Raw genomic sequence first — 17,976 nt, forward strand, 5'->3', positions numbered from 1 at the left:
GCGGCACGGGGACGTCACATCCAGCGTCTCTGGAACGTCAGGGCAGTTCAGCCTGTTCCTCACACGTCCCAGGCAGGGATGCTGCGGGTCGGACACTGCTCTGGCAGTGGCCACACGCCCTCAGGCTCTAGGAGGCAGGACCCTTCTTCCCAGCTTCCCCCCCCCCGCAGGTTACGATGCCCCTCCAAGTCTGGCCTGCAGGGTGTCTTGGCTGGGAGCGTCTCCCTGCGCTGGGCCCGCTGCCCAGGGTCCCCCCTCGCTCTCCCCAGCTGCTCACCGCACCCGGCTCCGGACGGCTCCAGCTCCACTCGGCGTCAGCTCCAGCTCCACCCCTCTGCCTCAGCACGGCTGCTGCTTTGGCTTTGGCTCCTTGGGCTGCTTCTCTGGCCCCTCTGGCTCTGGTTGCTGCAGCTCCGCTCCCAGGACAGGTCTTCTCCCTGGGCTGCTTCTCTGGCCCCTCTGGATCTGGCCCAGCTCTGCTCCACAGCTCAGCTCGGGCCCCTGCTCTCTCCTTAGCTCGGCCCCACTCTGTCTGTCTGACCCAGGCAAATCCAGCTCACTCGGAGGACGGGACCCCCCTGGCCTCCTGCCTCCCTGATTAGCCTGCCCGCCCTGTCAATCAGGCTGACCTGGAGCACTGGCCTCTCCCCATTGTTCCTGGGGACTGTCAGTCTCAGGGTCCTGATTCCCCATCGACCCTTCCCCTTTCTTTTGGTACTGGGAGCTAGCAACCAAAACACCCCCACTGAGTTTTAGTAAGGGAACAACAGTCCCCTTACACAAGCCTCCTCACGCTGACCCCTCATTGCTTCTCAGCCTTTGGCCAGGGTACCACTTTGAAGGGGTGAGAAGGGAAGTCAGGCTCCATGTCCATCTAGCCCTTGCCTCCTGCGCAGAAACTGGCAGGGCACCAAGCTAGTGCAGGTGTGATGCTGCTGATTTTTGCAATACCCAGGATACCTGCTGTGATGCAAACTCTGGTGCCAGCTGACAAAGGGTTCACTAGTCACTGGGGCAGGAGGCCGGGGCTACCAAATCATTCCACAGAATGTAACATGGCTTTAGGTCACTACCTCCTTGGACCAAATTGGAACCAGATGCCCTAATCCCATTTAGTCCTTAGCAATGCCTTTGTAAAGGAGCCCAATTGGAAACAGGCCTAGATTGTAACTCCCACATGCTGGGATCTGAGCAGCACCACCCCCCAGTGAAGGAAAGAGATAACAATGTATGCAGGTGAGAGATGAAGCAGTCACTTCCAGGTCAGGTACTGCAGGCCTTGCCCTTCAGGAACTCCACAATTCTTGGTAATACACTAGATCTCCACCCTCAAAATCAGCAAGTTCTAAAGAGGTCTAAAACACAGCCCATAAAGTGGCACAGGAAGAGGCCTGTGTTTGTGACGAAGCCTCCTGAATCTTCCCTCTGTCCTGGCTGCATACCAGGGAGGAGGCTGACGGCGTGTGGACAATAGTTGAGCCCACATTTCCTGCACCAAGGCGAAGTTGGGCTGAGGGAAGCTGACCAGCTCCATTGAGCAGCTTGGCTGTTGCGCAGAAGCTCTATGGAGTTTCCAGAACACTTGAAAGTGCCGGTGCCTTGATATGGAGCAGTAGGTGAAACAGGACGGAACACTCAGAACAGCCCTCCTGCTGAAACGAGAATGGAAATGCCTCCCAACTCTGAAACACGCGTGGGAACGAACCACCATACACAGCCTGCCACTTGGCCTACGCAGGGAGTTACACCACGCTAGCGAAAATGGCAATGGAGTTTAAACCTACAGACACTCTTTATTAAGTTATATATCTTTGCTCACTGTGATATTTTGGCTTGAGCTGAAGAGCTCGTCGTAGATGATATTAGTGTTAAGCAATCCTGTACATGGAGTCCGACTAGCTGCTAAAAGTCTAATACTCTGTCTGCCAACTCATTTGGGAAATGTGATCTGGCTGTCCCTTGTCCCCTGCCCTGCTACTCCTACGCGTGAGTACCCTCTCCTGCTTCCTGGAAGAGTAGCAGTCCAGTCGTCTTGCTTTTTCCTTCGCATTCCCCACCTACATCTATGCCACCGGGTAAAAGCAAAATGCTATCAGGTTGCCATGGCAACTGCTGGGCCAAATGACAACTACCTGACATGGTCTAGGCTCTTTGCCGCTACCCATCATTCAGAATGAGCTACTCTTACAAAGCCACAGAGCTTCCAGGGCCAGACTGATTCTGTGGGAACAGCCAGATACAGGAGGGAGTGAGGCCTGGAGCTTGGAGACTGTTTTCACTCCCTTTCCAAAGCACCTTGAGGCATGTTATGATTTTAGTCTGTACATCACAGGACACTGTCAGAGCTTTCCTCAGAATGCCCAGAGCAGATGCTCCCATTGTCCCATCACCCTCCCACGGGTGCAGACAGCTACAACAAGACAGCTAACCAGCTCTTGTACTGAACCGCCTTTGAAAACTGCTTTCTATAAGGGAGCATGGCTGGAGCCAGAACTGGTCCTACAGTTATAAACAAGGGGCCCAAATTCAGACCTGGTGTAAAAAGGAGTAGTCCCCCCGCCCCATTTAGATCTCTGGGAAAACAGTGGGTAAGTTAGTCAAAGAATGGGCATAGGTGGCTAGTGTGAGCAGCATAACTTGCACTGATTTGGTGTGCAGAGTGAGTGTGCCTGATACGCTGAGAAAGAGGTGATGCAGGGAAGGCAAGTAACTGGGAAGCATAAGTGAAAGGAGGGCCTCCTCTAATTTATCTTACGTCCACTTCAACTTCTTTCTCCGTTAGCTTGTAGTGTGCACCTCTGTTTACGTCACTACTGAATCTGGCCCAGGGATCCTGCATCCAGGGCTTTTGTGTTTTAAAAAAAAAAAAAAAAAGAGAGAAAAGGGAGATTCTCCAAGTAACAAATTACTGTAAGGTCTTATAGGACAATCTATCATTCCCACTTTTAAAATATGGATAGTTCAGGGGGCTGCTACCTGCGGACACCAACTTTAAACCCACCATTATCCAGACTCCCAGAGTACTTGCATGTGACCCAGCCCCACCTTTTCAGCAGGACCCGGAGCTGCTGAAGTCACACAATGGCAGACCGACAGAAATCACGAAACACGGGAGGACCTGTCTGCTGGAGTGAGCCTTTGCCAGCAAGCCGTGATAAAACTACATATAGACTGCCTTTGTTTGAGGGGTCACTCAGACCAAGACATATTCGGTGGATTAAGATTACACTGTGAATTCTGAAGACAAGGAGAAGTGATTCTTCCAAGGCCCCACCAAGAGGTAAAGCTGCCTCGGCATTAAGTGCACATATATGCTGGAGACTGAAAAACTCTCCGGCCTTCCTGGTGAGAGGGGAACACCAATATTTAATACAGATGCACATGACAATATCCAGAAGTGCTGCAAGATAATAAACTGGACAGAGCAATTCGTCCAAGGCCTGCATGCTGCCTCAGAAAAGGTGCTGACAGCTTTGTCTTACCTTTCCTACAGGCTATCATTGCCTTCATTTACCATTCCTAAGTCACAAGCTACAAAGCAAACTCCAATTAGATTCTGTGTCGCTGGCATTAAGCCTGCTGAGTATAGAGCATTTCCCACAAGAATGTCAACTGCAGCAGCACTTGACTCCTCCATTTGAAATTAAATGCAATGCAAAATCTTCAGTAGACAACTGGAGTCCCTGCAATGCTGCTTTGTGTTAAACCTTCCTCCACAAAGGCAGCGCTTTCAACTTCAGTCTTTAGCTTTGGCGAGCCATGTTTAGTTACACAGGGAGAAACACACTTTTGAGAGACCAAAGCCAACATTTTCAAACCTGGGTGGCTAATGACAGGTACCTAAATAAGCAGCTAGATTTGCAGAGATGCCGAGCACTCACAACTCCAGTTGACATCAACAGGCGCAATGGGTGCTCACGTCTTCAGGTGACTAATGTTGAGCACCAACATTTAAAAATCTTGGCCAAACTTTCTATATACCAGTCTGTAGAAAAGTGACTCTAGTTTCAAGCTCTCTCTCCTAGAAACAAGTCCTTGCCTGAATTAACATTAAGGCAAGGGATTTTACATGCCACATGGTAAGCTCTGGAATGCATCTCATGAGTGAACAGTACAACCGATTTAAATGCACTGATAAGCAAGATGGTCAAGCACTTCCGAAAACAGGCTTCTAACATCACAAAACCATGTAGCTTTCTGCTGTAATGCTCAGCCATGAGTTAGATTTTTTGTTTTTAAGGTCACATATAGTTGAATTTGATCCCTGTAGGTCTCTATTATAGCGGGCCTCTGAGTGACAGGCATATGAGCTCACAGTAGCTATGGACACTCAGGATCAGCCAACCTAACCCAGGGGAGATGCCAGGATAATACTCATTGTTGCTCTAGCCTCATGTTCCGGTTTCCTGTTTTCTATTTTACATGCAGTCCATTGGCCTAGCATTAGTTGTACGTGCACAAACATGCTGTAGGAAAACAGAATACTTTCACCCGCTTATTCACCAGCCCCTAAAGAGACGGTCAATCCAGACCTCTATCTGGCCTCATTAGTGCAATATTTGAACATCTAAGACAAACCGTTATTTCAGCGAGGATCCCACATTCACACTCCAGGGAAGTCAGGTTAGATTTCTGGAGAGGGACTGAATTTAGACTTGACGAGATGACATTCATATTCCCAAACTGCAGGAGGACTGAGGCTAGACACACAGAATAAAGAACAAACAGGAGATGGGGCAAGAGAGCATGGTTTCAAGCCAGCCTTCTTTACATCTTGCTTAAGTTTTCCTCACTGTTTTGTTTATCTGAAGTTAAGGGGCCAAAAATTAAACCAGGAAAATCAAAGCAGAGTTTTCTTCGCTGAGCTGGAACTTATTCAAGAGCTGATGTGACATTTTGGGCCGTTAGAATCTTGTAAAACGTTCCTTATTGCTAGAGGCAGCCAAGCAGTGACAGAGAGGCTGGATTCCTTGAAGGAGGTAATAACCTCATTAGAGGAGAAATTCGAAAGAGAATAGGTTTCAGATTGATGAGGCAGTGTGGCTACTGGGAGATTGTAGCAAGGGGGCAGGAGCTGTACAGAACAGAAGTTACTGGAGGAAATTAAAGTCCAAGATAAAAACTGTTATACAGATGTAGGGAGGAGAGAAGGAATAACAACAAATAAAATGACAGGTTTCAGAGTAACAGATTGCATCCGATGAAGTGAGCTGTAGCTCACGAAAACTTATGCTCAAATTGGTTAGTCTCTAAGGTGCCACAAGTACTCCTTTTCTTTTAACAAATAAAATGAAAGTTAGAAACGTGATGTGGTCCCTCCAAGAAAATGTAAAACCAAAGTGCATCAAAGGAGAAGAGTCTATAACAGATGCGGAGAAGGGAGAGAGAAAAGATGGTTAAACATGGCCCTGCTCACCTAGGGCCAGATTCGGATGCTTTAACTTACTATTCCAGGTGGGCAAGTTATTTCAGCCTGGCCCTCTGATTCTTAGCGCTACAAGGTAGAGTAGGGCATCTTCTCTCAAGTCACTTGCTTTACCTCAGCACATACCTGTGACACTGAAGGAAAGGGGACCTATGCAGAGAAGGGGTGATGGTGACTATGCCCACTTTGCTGCCTTCAGAATTCCAATCAGCCTCCTGGAAAGCAAATGTTGCGTTTTCCTCTCTGGAGGAAGCTACAGTCTGGTTTTGGATCAACTTTTGTCAAGACGCTACCTTATCTGGAGAGCAATCTTAATGATATCTTTCCAGGTGCGAGAGGTGCATTCAGTCTCCATAACTCAATCTCAGGCCTCTGCCACGATGCTCACAACAAAGGGAACAATCTAATTAGGATTGTGTTTGTGACTGACATTTGCACTACTAGGAACTGGATCGAGACCCCACCCAGTTCACTTCCCAGGGGTCAATAATAGTGACTTCTGAGGACCACTCACCAGAGCAGGACTGGAACCAGTGGAGATGAAAGACTCCAACTCAGTGGCAAACTAAAGAGCCAGTATCAATTCTATTAGTTGAGTCTCCCCCTTTTTCTTGTTATTTTAACAGTAATTGACAGGCTGTCCCTGCATTGTCTCTCCTTATTTCCCCTACACTGTATGTTGTAACAATTGGGAGCAGATCATCAAGGAAACATTCCAACCACAACCAAAAATAAATAAGAATCCACCAAAATTTATACCCATCCAAACACACCCATCAACACATACTGTCATGCATATTTACAGGAAGACAGTGCAGTGGCAACATCAGCCATAACTGTTCTAATCCCTCAGTAATCTAGGAAAATCCAACTTTCATCCAAAACAAACTGACACAAACAGGAAACCTCTGCACAAAGAATCACTGCTCAAGGCCTTTCTCTTCAGCCCTTTGCCTGAGTTTTGCATTTTGTGTAACTTTATGCAGAGTCCCTGTACACTATGGCTTGTTGTGTGTGGCCTTTCTGTAATGGCTGTAGCCATGGTTAGCTCATTCTGGGGATGACATGGGTGCAGGATATCTGACAGACATTCCAATCCCATGTGCTTTCTTTGGGGACCATACTGTATAGTTATACATCATTGTGGGCCTGGGGCTGTCTACAAATCCAGCAGGGAGAGTTCCCAGGAACCAAAACAGTGGAGGGAGATTAAGGTGAATCACTTAGGTTGTAAACTCCTCCAGAGAGGTGCCACTTAACACCCCCCCAACCCCTCAGGGATGCTGGTGTATACTGGTTCAAATGGCATTTTGCAGAGACCAACACTGAAAGGGCTTTTGGCATAAAAAGGTTGCTTTTAAATGCACTCTGGGCCTTCTTTCTGATCCATCAAATGTTCAGCCCTGTCTGTCCAAGGGGGGCCCTCCACTCTTGCAGAAGGGCCCCAGCAGACTGATGTATGACTTGTGCTATATTTCATGTGTGTTTAAATCTGTTTATTACGTTTCTCTGTAATATTGTTACCTTAAGAACAAAGGTGCTTGCTAGAAAGAGCTGTGTGACCACTAGTAACTGCTGGCAAAACACTGCTCACAGACCTGTGAGAGAGAAAAACACAGGCGCTGCCCGTTAGACAGCCTAGCTTGCTGGGGATATCACAGTGTAAGGCAGGGAGCAGTGCAGCCTTAAAACTGCCTGGTCAGAAGGAAGGCTGGAGACCTGAAGCCTAACTGGGCACTCCTGCAGTGGACCACAGAGGTAGGGGTTGGGGAGAGTTACCCTGAAACTGTGACAGAAGGTTGTATAGCTGCTCTCATCACCCCACAGATGAAACAGCATTCGTTTTCTCACACTTCCTGCAACACAGACTGATATGGGAGATTTTGAACTGTGGACACAATCTCAAATGGTAGGTGCTATTGAAAGACTTTTCATCTACTCCTTTTAGGTGTTTCCTCAGGAATTTATGTAATTATATTATCAGACCTTTACCAGGCATATACCCTATTACAGTGGATATAAACTATTTAAGCTCTTGATGAGTATCCCTTCACTTCCGCATTTGCTTTTAGCAGCGGTAGTTACAGATATTGCTGTTTTTCCAAGGATTTTACTTGACTTGACCTTTCTGCTGGTGTAGTGAGAGACATCCAAATTCTGCTATTTCTCAAGAATCTTCCAATTTGTCCCTCACTGGATACACTTGAATCTAAGTGCTGGTTCTGCCATCGCAATATTGTTTACTCAGACTTCATACAGACGTTGCCGTCCCTCTCCATGCCTGAGAGTAAAATCTGAGAACCAGTTAAATTTATACCTACTGCTCAAATCCTAGGGAAGCTTGTTAGTTTTGAATCATTTCAGTGCCTTGCAAGCTAGCTATTGCCCACTGCTGTTTAGTGGAATTAGGTAGTTAGAGCAGCAATTCTCCAACTTTAGTAACCCCAGGACCCCCATTTTGATTTAAAAAATTTTGTGGACCCCTAAGCCCCCTGCTCAGCCCCAGGCCCCACCCCCACTCCACCCTTTCCCCCCCAAGACCTACCCCTGTCCTCTTCTTCCGCCTCCTCCCCCTCCCTCCCAGCACCTCCTACACGCTGCTGAACAGCTGTTCCACGGCGGAGGCACTGGGAGGGGGGGAGGAGTCAAGGACCTCAGTTTGAGAAATGCTGAGTTAGAGATCTGATTGAGCCTCAGCCCTATTGTGTTCAGATAGAAATGTAAGTCACACCTTTTCGATAATGCTTTCCCTAACAATAACACATTTATCAGTATAAATCGTTGGCAACGCGCAACCCCATCAATCCAGGAGCATGGAGAGAGAAAAGCCTCTCTGGAGCTTCACGCTCATCCATAATTTTGTTCAGTGTCTAATCCTAAGGAGCTGTAGTGTTTTAGATATGTCTAAGATCTTTTTGGATTCACCTTCTGCACACAAGTCACCCCAGGATATCACAAAGGGCACACGATCCTGATCACTAGGAGCTTAACCTCAGATTGTCCTGATGAAGCTGGCAGTTGAGCTTTTAGCTGCAGAGTACTGTCAGACTAGAGCAGATACCCATAGTTTAGTTGCAGAATCTGCTATGTCCTAGGGGCTTGGTTTCAGTCGTTACACATCAGCGATGTGCCGGAATGCAGCCTTTTCACAGGGAACAGAGAAAAGTCTCAGGACAGAGATACTAGAAAGCTGCAAGAAACATGCCAATACAATATAAAATCTGAATCTATGCTTATGATGGGGAATGAGGTGCCAACCGTAATTTATTGAAGCCATATAATTTAACCAGATTTTAAATTGGGTGAAGCTATTTAATTTCCCCCTGAAGGCTCTATAAGTCCTTCTCTGAGCTCTAGACCCTCACCCTGGGAGCTCCCTATGACATGCACAAACTTTGCCCATGAGGTGGAGGGTCACCACTATGTGATGTGACTCTTCCCTTTTTTCAGAGCTGCCCTTGCAGGACTCCCAGCCCATCCTGACCTGGAGCATGAGAGTGAGGGAACTGGCACCTAGTCTCCAGTTTAAGGCACTGCCCTAAAGCTGGTGATTTTTTTTTTAAATGGCAAACAGAATGAGGAGGAAAGAGAAAGTGATCCAGTGAACATAAAGTTCTAAAGCATCCAAAACCAGAAAATACACCTCAAGGCGGAGGGGCAAGCTGCGGCTTCAATGAAGTAGAGTAATCCTCAACTGGATTCTCAAAATAATTGAACTTTTCACTCAAAGCTTAACTCAGATGCAGATTACTATGCAAAATTTGCACATGGTACTGCTTAGAAACAGCTTCCAGAGACCTTGTCACCTGTAACGCAGCTTTTCACAGAGGGAGGAGGACAGCGTCACACGTATTGTGCCTGTTGACAATAATCTAGCAGGAACTATTACGTTACCTCCGAGAAAGGACAATTCTTGTGTCCAGATCAGAGGAATAATTTCACAGTGGCAGCTGCGAGAGGGGCTCGGCTTTTCCCTCTCATCTAACAGGCAACATTTACCCCGATAGCTATAATCTTTCGAAAGGCAGATAAAAAAGCCAATGTGGACTCTCGAGATAAGAGGAATGTCAGCCTGAAGGTGAGGCTGTGCTGAGCAGCCGTGGCAGTTATGAAATAGGTCACACAAGCTTGAAAAAGGAACCAAAAAAAGGAAAAATAGCAATATAAGTAGACTGAGGCAAATGCTCCCAGCACCCATCCTACTCGTAGTAAGCCCCAGCTAGACTACATCTGCCTGTGTTTGACACTTGATAACACATCTACTCCTCATTCTGATGGAACCTACATACAATTGTCTCCCCGGCTCTGAAATTCCAATGTACAATTATAAAATCTCTTCCAGCTGGCCTCCTCCTCCACCTCCCACCATTGCCAGGAGATTAGACTTTAGAAATATTTCCATATGAGTCTCAGTACCAAGGCTGAATGGCTGATTCACACCCAGAGAGCTGCACAACTAAGGAAAATACTTGCCAGTCACATTTATTTGCTTTGAATATTCTAACATTTACAAATATACTTTATACAAATATTCTAGACCAGCCTACTGCAGGTCATTGTATCAACCAATTATTTGAACTGTACTATAAACAATTTTTAAAAAATATAACTTTATGAAAACAGTTTCTCTTTCTGCTCTGAAAGTACAATATTATTTATGAAGGTTGATTCCTTGGCAACAGGCAAAAGCAATATGTTCTTTCTCCTTGTGACCTCTCATTTTGCAGGCATGAAGTATTAGGATCAAAGAGTTTTTTAGGGCTTATTATAGGTAGCAGGAATATGACAATGCATCTTGTTTACTACTACATCAGGATGCTACAAATACTCTCATATAGAACTAAAATTATCACAGAGCAATCACTAACGGGGATTAAGGACTGATTTACTTTAACTTCTTAGTGACTGCTGGTTAAGTTGGCTTCTTTTTTAGGCTCTTTCTTGTAGATAAGTCTTTAGGATAGAGAAATTAAGAGTTAAGTACCAACAAACAACAAAAGAACCGTTTGTACTATTTTCAAAACAGCTTTTTCAATGGTCCACAATAAAATGAGTTGACGTACCACTGATCCCAAAACGATTATATTTCAATGTGTTGGTATAAGCACTATTATGCAAACAAAAATCAGGGAAATAAATGGCACTTGCACTGTTGAGTTAATTCAAGCTCCATATAACTCTTGTAAATAGTTAGGTTTCCAAAACATCCTGGAGCAAATAATCAAGATCTGGCGGGGGTGGTAAATAATGCATCATTGTTTCTCTTTGGAGGTCTGGCTTTAAATTCCTGATAGGTGACAAATTTGTTTGACTCACTTCACATAGATTTTATAGGACTACTTCGAGCAAGAAGTTTTACAGTCTTTAAACAGTAGCCGTTAAGCAACTTTTATGGTGCAAAGGCAGAATTAAATATTTTTTGTGCTGATTTAAGTAAAACTTTGGATAATTTGTCTTGAAACAACATTGCTTATTAAAAGACACATGGTGTACAAGATATTCTAAAAATACCTGGTCCTTAAGTGCCTGCACTGATAAGGATTTCTGAGCAATGGGAACAGAAGAGCAGCAGCACCATCATGACTGGGACACAAGGTAGGTATCAAACTCCTGGCACTCATAGCATGCAACGCTGTCTAAAACCCACTCTCGGGTCACCATGGCAGTACACTTCTGAGGGATTGCTGTAAAACAAAATATGAATGATAAAATAATATCTGCAGGTCAGTGTGAGATTCAGATTGTGAGCTGTTCTATTTCAGCATTATTTTCATTAACGGTGTTCAAAATATCATTTCAAATCAGTTAAATGGTGGCTACTACTCTATATTTCCTGACATTGCATAAAATGCAGCTGTTTCATGGCCACTTGACAAACTGGCAGTATCTACACAGGAACTCTTTAAACTACCATACAAGAGAGAGTAATAAAGATAAGTGAGCTGAGCAGTCTTCGATAAGCATTGCTAAAGGATTTCCAAATCACAGACTCTCAGTTTCTCCATGCACACACACATTCAGTGTGTAGGTCATGTTTCTAGACATGTGAGGACACACTCCTAGGGGAGGATGGCACAAAAGGGTGTTTGTGGCATTAAAATGCTCCCGGATTACATCCATTTTTCAGTTTAGGTGAGGCGTGGAGAGAGAGGAACTCAGGGATCCTCTTGTCCCAACCACTGCCCAGAAAACTAAATGCCAAGGGGCTGTGTCTTTTGTAAATAAGTGGGGTGGATGACCAGAGACAAGCGAGGTTTTTATATTTTATTTTGGGGTTGGGGTACTGGCGCTTGAATGGTTGGGAAAGGAAGATTGTTGGCTGCTTGTTCCTGGGTGTTCTTTGTCTCAGCTGAGGTTTTCTACTAGATCTCACTGGTCTCTACAATGCAAAGCCTCTCCTAAACTTTGTAAATTTTAGAAAGTAGCCCTGCTGGCAGGGATAATTTCAGTTAAACCTGACTCTGGAGACATGCAGGGTACATGGGCTGGCAGTTTATTTTGCTGCATATTTACATTCACATTTCATCACAACCTTCCTACTCTACATCAGGCGAGGAGACTGCCTGGCAAACCACCTCTCAGGACTTTGTTTACTCTCAAGATAGGTAAGGGAAAAGTTTGAAATGACCAACTGTGTCTGTTTTGAAATGAAGGAATGTGCTCCCAATTCCAAACATAAAAGGACTTTATTCTGCTTCCTTTATAGAACCTTACTTCTATTATATTACCCAGACCAGTGGAACCATAAGGCACTCACCATGTGCAGCACAAAGCAATCCATATCTCCATATAATCTTACCTCTGTACCCTGTGTTTTCGAGCCAAGCATCAGGCTGTACAACTATTACAGTAGTAGAGTTCTAGGATTTCAAGATAAGAAACAAGATAAAAATAGCTACCATTATTTGTATCACATAAAATCAATCCTTCCTGTCTGTCTGCAGATAGCAATAACTTGGTATTTCTTTGCTTCACTGCATAGCTCCAGCGAAGGAGTCAAGAGGAGGAAAAATAAAAAGTGTATTAAGTTTGTAAGGATATTCTACAAGGGTTTCTGTTCAGGGAGACTTGGTGAAGATAAATTAATGCACCAGAGCCTTTTTGCTCCCGAAAGCTGAAGCCAGAGGTGAGCCCCAATGAGATGAGTTAGGCAGCTTGTACACAGTCTCTGTGAACCTCAACACAGCAAGACCAGCATGTGTCTTGACATACTGACACTGTGCTCAGGAGAGGCCAAGCTTGGAACAGGACTGCTACAGATCAGCCCCTGGTTCACCCACAGAAGTGCGAACAGCGCCTACCTCTATCTATATCTGCATAAATCAGTCTTTTACAAGCACCAAAAATCACTAAGTATTTATGGGGTGGGGGGGATCAATAGGACAGTTTACCTTACACCCATCACCACTGAATACTTACAGCTTTGTGTGTGAACAGGTGAGGCTGCTTCACCACTGAGGCGCCACAAAGCTCCACCATCCACTCTAGATCACCTGATTAAGTCAGACAAAAGTAGCATGTTACAATTATGACTGCACTGCCCTGGGGACCAGCATGTCAAAGATCCAGCCCTGGTTCTCCACACCTTGCTAGAGTGGTTGTTACAAGTGAAATAATTTTATCCTCTTTATTTGTGGCATAAGCAGAGAACAAGGAGCCCTGCTCTTACTAGCCTGTGTAGGCCAATTATTACTATAGTCCTATCCTAGGTTCTTCAGCAGGGAGAACCATCATGGGAACCTCAGGGTCCCAGGCAGATAACAAACAGCCCCCAGAAAAAATGCTGCCAGTCAGTTCATCTTAACTTAAAAGAGCCAAAGCGTGACTTTACAATTGGAATAAGAAGTTAGCGATCTGGGATAATTTCTCATTAACACAAACTAGCCAAAGTGTTTAATTCCCATTAATTTGCTGAACTCTTGATGAAAAAACATAACAAAATCTCCTAAGCAGAAGGAGCCTGTAATTGCTCATCACGGCACTAGGAGTGAGCTCTGCACATGCTGTGGGAATTACTGTAAATGTCAAGAGATGTGGGGATAATTCATCCAGTCAGAAATAAATGTGATACTGGACAAATCAGAGCTTGTTGCAGGGAAGAGAATGAAGAGCAAAGATGGGAAGATATGTGCTTCTACTACTGAAAAGTTAAGCTACAAGTTTTGCTTAATTGTCTCCATAAAGAGACTCCACATACCTGCAGCTTTAAACTAATGAGAAAGCTTCAATCCTTTTCATCTATTTATCCTATGTACATAATTGCAGGCTTTAATATGTGTTTTACTTTTCACAACTGCTCTTTTGTAAGATCAGGAAGAGATAAAGTTACACTGTGGTTGTCTCAGTTGTTAAGAAGATAATGGGTAGGAGCTGTGTGTGGGGGCAGAAAACTACTCAAATAACTTCAAATGTTCAACAGGGAGTACATAAGCTTTTTCCAGAGATAGTGGTGCTTACACATCTGCGTGCCTTTTTTTTTTTTTTTTTTTTAATGTGAACAGAAAATTTCAAACATTGAATGGAAGGATTACTTCTAAAAACATTTTATGTGGCCAAGGCAGATACCGATGGGAATGGGAGACATTTAAGGTTGCCAACTTTCTAACTGCAGAAAACTGAACACCGTTGCTCCGCCCCTTCTCTGAGGCCCCACCCCTGCTCACTCCAGCACCCTTCCTTCTGTTGCTCACTCGCTCATTTTCACTGCGCTGGGGTAGGGGGTTGGGGTGCAGGAGGGGGATCCAGGCTGGGGCTAGGGGTGTGGAGTGCAAGAGGGGGATCCGGGCTAGGGCAGGGGTGCGGGAGGAGGTGAGGGGTGCAGCTCACTCACCTCAGGTGGCTTCCAGGAAGCAGCCAGCATGTCCCTCTGGCTCCTAGGCATAGGGGGGACCTGGGGGCTCCATGGGCTACCCCCGCCCACTGTCCCCATAGCTCCAACTGGCTGCAGTTCCTGGCCAACGGGAATTACAGAGCTGGTGCTCGGGGCGGGGATAGCACATGGAGCCCCCGTGACTGTCCCTATGCCTAGGAGCTGGAGGGACATGCCAATTGCTTCCCGGGAGCCACGTGGAGCTGGGTAGGGAGCCTGCCAGCCCCATACCAACTGGACTTTTAACGGCCCAGTCAGCACTGCTGACTGGAGTTGCCAGGGTCCTTTTTCAACCAGGTGTTTCAGTTGAAAACCGGACACCTGGCAACCCTACAGACTCTGTCCAAAGATTTTTCCATAACCAGGGAGCATAATCATGAAATTAGACATTTCTGGCTAAGTAGATTCTTCTAAGAATTGCCTACTGAGTAATAATAAGAATTGAACAGTCTTCTATAGACACTTGGGTAGATGGAGCCAGGAGGCACAAGATTCTCTCTCTCTCTGATTGGGCTGTTTACATAGGCCTGAATTTTCCATCCTCACCTCAGGTTGAGTAGTACCTGACCCCACAAGTAATATTTATTTCAGTGGTGCTACACGCAGTGTAAAGTACGGCTCAGTTGGAGGGTGACAGAATCTAGTCCTTTGATATTTCTGACAGTTTAGAGGACTGACACCTGCCACATTCAGTACAAAATCTAAATGCCAGATTTGTCAAGACTCTTAAAAATTTTTTTAAAGAAAGCACTTCCGCTCTAACCCCATGACTGCACAGCATTCTCGTTATTACTGGTCTCTAGTGCTTTAATTTATTGCTTGTGGTAAGAGTATTAATTGGAATAGGTGGCCATTAGAGAACTTGGAGATCTTACTTTCCATCATCCTAAGCTGTGCAATATTTTCCTCAAGGCTCTAGTTCTTTTCTTTTTATTCAATTTACTTATAGGCATTTCTATAGGGCTCATCACCTTACATTAAAAACACCATCACATTAGCAACATCATGGTATACATTTCTGTGCTGTAAGGAGTGCTTGGGGCCATCACTGTATTTGTTAGGGCCTCTAGTCACACTGCAAGTGCTTTGGGGACACACTTCCAAGATGAAAAGTGTTCTATAAAGCCAAATCTTATTCTATTTTGTGCCATCCCTATGCCACCAATACAGAGATGGAATTCTCCTGAGATCAGCAGGGGACAGACTGTGTATCATAGTATGATGAGTTTTCCCCCAAAACAAAGAATTGCATCCAAACTTTTTTTTTTTTAAAGTCAAGCAGCCTCTTATGAGTTAAGGAGATAAAACTGGGAAAAAATACCTAGTGTATGTTTCATTTTGCTATCCTGTAAATTGCAGATTAAATAGCCCGAAAAGGTGGGTCTCCATGAAAGGGTCAGCAAAGGCAACAATTCTGGAGAATTTGCAATGACCACTGCAGATATTTTCTGTGGATTCTAGAAATGATAGTACATTCCCCTCACCTGTGCGCATATCGGTGAATGGTCCATAGCAACAGATCTCAAAGTCTTTGAAGAGCTGAAAAACAAGGCACATGTGAACAGAGGGTATGTGGTTCCAGGGCAGAATGGACATTCAATGAAATGTTTGTTTTATTAGAGTGATGTATGAGGTCCCTCTATGGTTGGGATTCTGAAGTTATGCTCTGTGAAGCAGCTGTGGTGCAGTAAACTCTTCCTGGCAGTCCACAAATTAAATGTTTTGACAACCAAGCAGGGGACGGTTGTGGGACTGGAAAAGGAATCTCTCTCTCATGAAGCTGTCTGAAGAATGAAAGCACCGGAGACCCCTGCACCCCAGTATACAGGTATACTCTGGGACATGTTAGTTCTTGTGACTTTGGTATATGACTTATGCTAATGTATATAAGATCACAGTGTATATTTTGGAAAATACACCCCTCACTTCTCTTATTTGTTATGCGTGCAGCTTGAACATGAATGGATTTCCTCACTGCTAGCTGGTTAATTTAAAACTGGTTTCAGAGTAACAGCCGTGTTGGTCTGTATTCGCAAAAAGAAAAGGAGTACTTGTGGCACCTTAGAGACTAACTAATTTATTTGAGCATGAGCTTTCGTGAGCTACAGCTCACTTCATCGGATGCCTACATTATTGTAGGCATTTATAATGCCTACAATAAGTTCTTTGGGATCTGCTAGAATTATTTCAACAATTGTTTCAGAAACAGAAATCCCCATTCATGAAGCATTGGGTCAACCACCCTCACATCAGTGGCCCATAGGCAAGGTATAAAGTTTCTTCTTTCCTATGAAAAGGGTTTATTATGTCAAGGAGAGAGCTATTTTGCAGTTAATGCTTGTTCCATGACCCACTTGCTTAATCATTCAATTAAAATCTGCAACACCTATGATAACTTTTGAAGTTCCAATGACCATTATAAATCGGGAGAGAGAAGAGTTGCCAGACCACATCCAGCCCTTGCAGTGCTGTTATCCTCAGAAAGTCAGAGCAAACACATCCAAAATCAGGTTTCAGAGCAGCAGCCGTGTTAGTCTGTATTCACAAAAAGAAAAGGAGTACTTGTGGCACCTCAGAGACTAACAAATTTATTTGAGCATAGGCTTTCGTGAGCTACAGCTCACTTCATTGATTTAGAAGTAGTTTAGTGTGAACATCACACTGATCCTGACATTTTACGGGCACCACACAGAGAAAACACATCACAGAATACGGATCATAAATCAACAAGCACAGCTGCAGCCAGACCTTCTTGTGTTGTGAGCTCAGCAGATATCACAAGGCAGGCAGGAATGCACCAAATCATTACACTTCCAACTACCAAACCTAGGTGCTACAGAAGTGGTGTTAACAACAGAATGTGGCATACTTATCTCCAAGTCAGCACTGAAATAAAACTCCAGCATGATGTTAGGGGCATTGTGCTTTCAGAGATGCCATCTTCTGAAGGAGGTATAAAACTCCTTCTGGTCATATTAAAATAGCACCCTTCATGAGAGTAGGACTATTCTGCCTAATTTGCAAAGTGAGTAATCACACTATCTAAATTTCCTATGCATTTTCAATGGATACAGTAACCTACAGCATTGCAATTGTAGCTGAGGAGGTGCTAATCTTTAGCTACACTCACAGGGTGTTACAAGTCTTTATTCACTAATATTGGTAAAATATGGGACTTTGAAAACTTGGGATGAAAGCTACCATAGAATTGAAAAATATTATTTTAGCTCCTATAGGAGCAAAAGAGAAAAATCAGTTATATTGCTGGCAAAGACTGAAGAGCACAGTCTTTCTACAGTACATGCAGATTACATCTTCCTTTTCATTTATTTTTATTTTTCTCCTTCTACTGCTGCTTCCCACAAGTGCCAGCCCAGAGAACTATACAAGACGCTGCTGCTCCACAAAGCAACCCGTATGCTATAAAAATGGATAAAGCTGGAGTTTCTTTAGGTTTAAAACTTGTGTTTGGCAATTTTGTTACAAAAAGGAGAGGAACACTGTATGAAGTCTTGTATCTTGTTAAAGGTTAAGGAACTGTAAATACAAGAATAATGAATATTACCAAAGAGCAGGGTGAGAAATGTCTCCAAATAAGTGCATTGCACATACTTATATAACTACGGAGAGGAAAGATCAGGGATGAATTGCCTCTCTCTCTCCTGTGCACTAGGATTCAATT

At 44.5% G+C, this 17,976-nt stretch overlaps 1 protein-coding gene across 6 annotated transcripts in view; it reads right to left on the reverse strand.

The window, feature by feature from the left end:
* BRCA1 (BRCA1 DNA repair associated) overlaps positions 1–17,976 on the reverse strand; it is a 102,551-nt gene that overhangs the window by 41,798 nt on the left and 42,777 nt on the right. For 4 of the 6 annotated variants that reach the window (XM_073326071.1, XM_073326066.1, XM_073326067.1 and 1 more), the window contains 4 exons: positions 15,779–15,833; positions 12,845–12,918; positions 12,225–12,285; positions 9,892–11,109 (listed from right to left, as the gene is read on the reverse strand). In XM_073326071.1, coding sequence (XP_073182172.1) covers positions 11,003–11,109; positions 12,225–12,285; positions 12,845–12,918; positions 15,779–15,833 — 297 coding nt within the window. In that variant the 3' untranslated portion in view covers positions 9,892–11,002. Of the gene's footprint in view, positions 1–9,891; positions 11,110–12,224; positions 12,286–12,844; positions 12,919–15,778; positions 15,834–16,680; positions 16,830–17,976 lie in introns of those variants that run through there. The other 2 variants (XR_012156403.1, XR_012156404.1) reach the window with 2 other exon arrangements.

The sequence above is a fragment of the Lepidochelys kempii genome, chromosome 27 (assembly GCF_965140265.1).
Source record: "Lepidochelys kempii isolate rLepKem1 chromosome 27, rLepKem1.hap2, whole genome shotgun sequence".
In the NCBI taxonomy this organism is placed as follows: Eukaryota; Metazoa; Chordata; order Testudines; family Cheloniidae; genus Lepidochelys; species Lepidochelys kempii.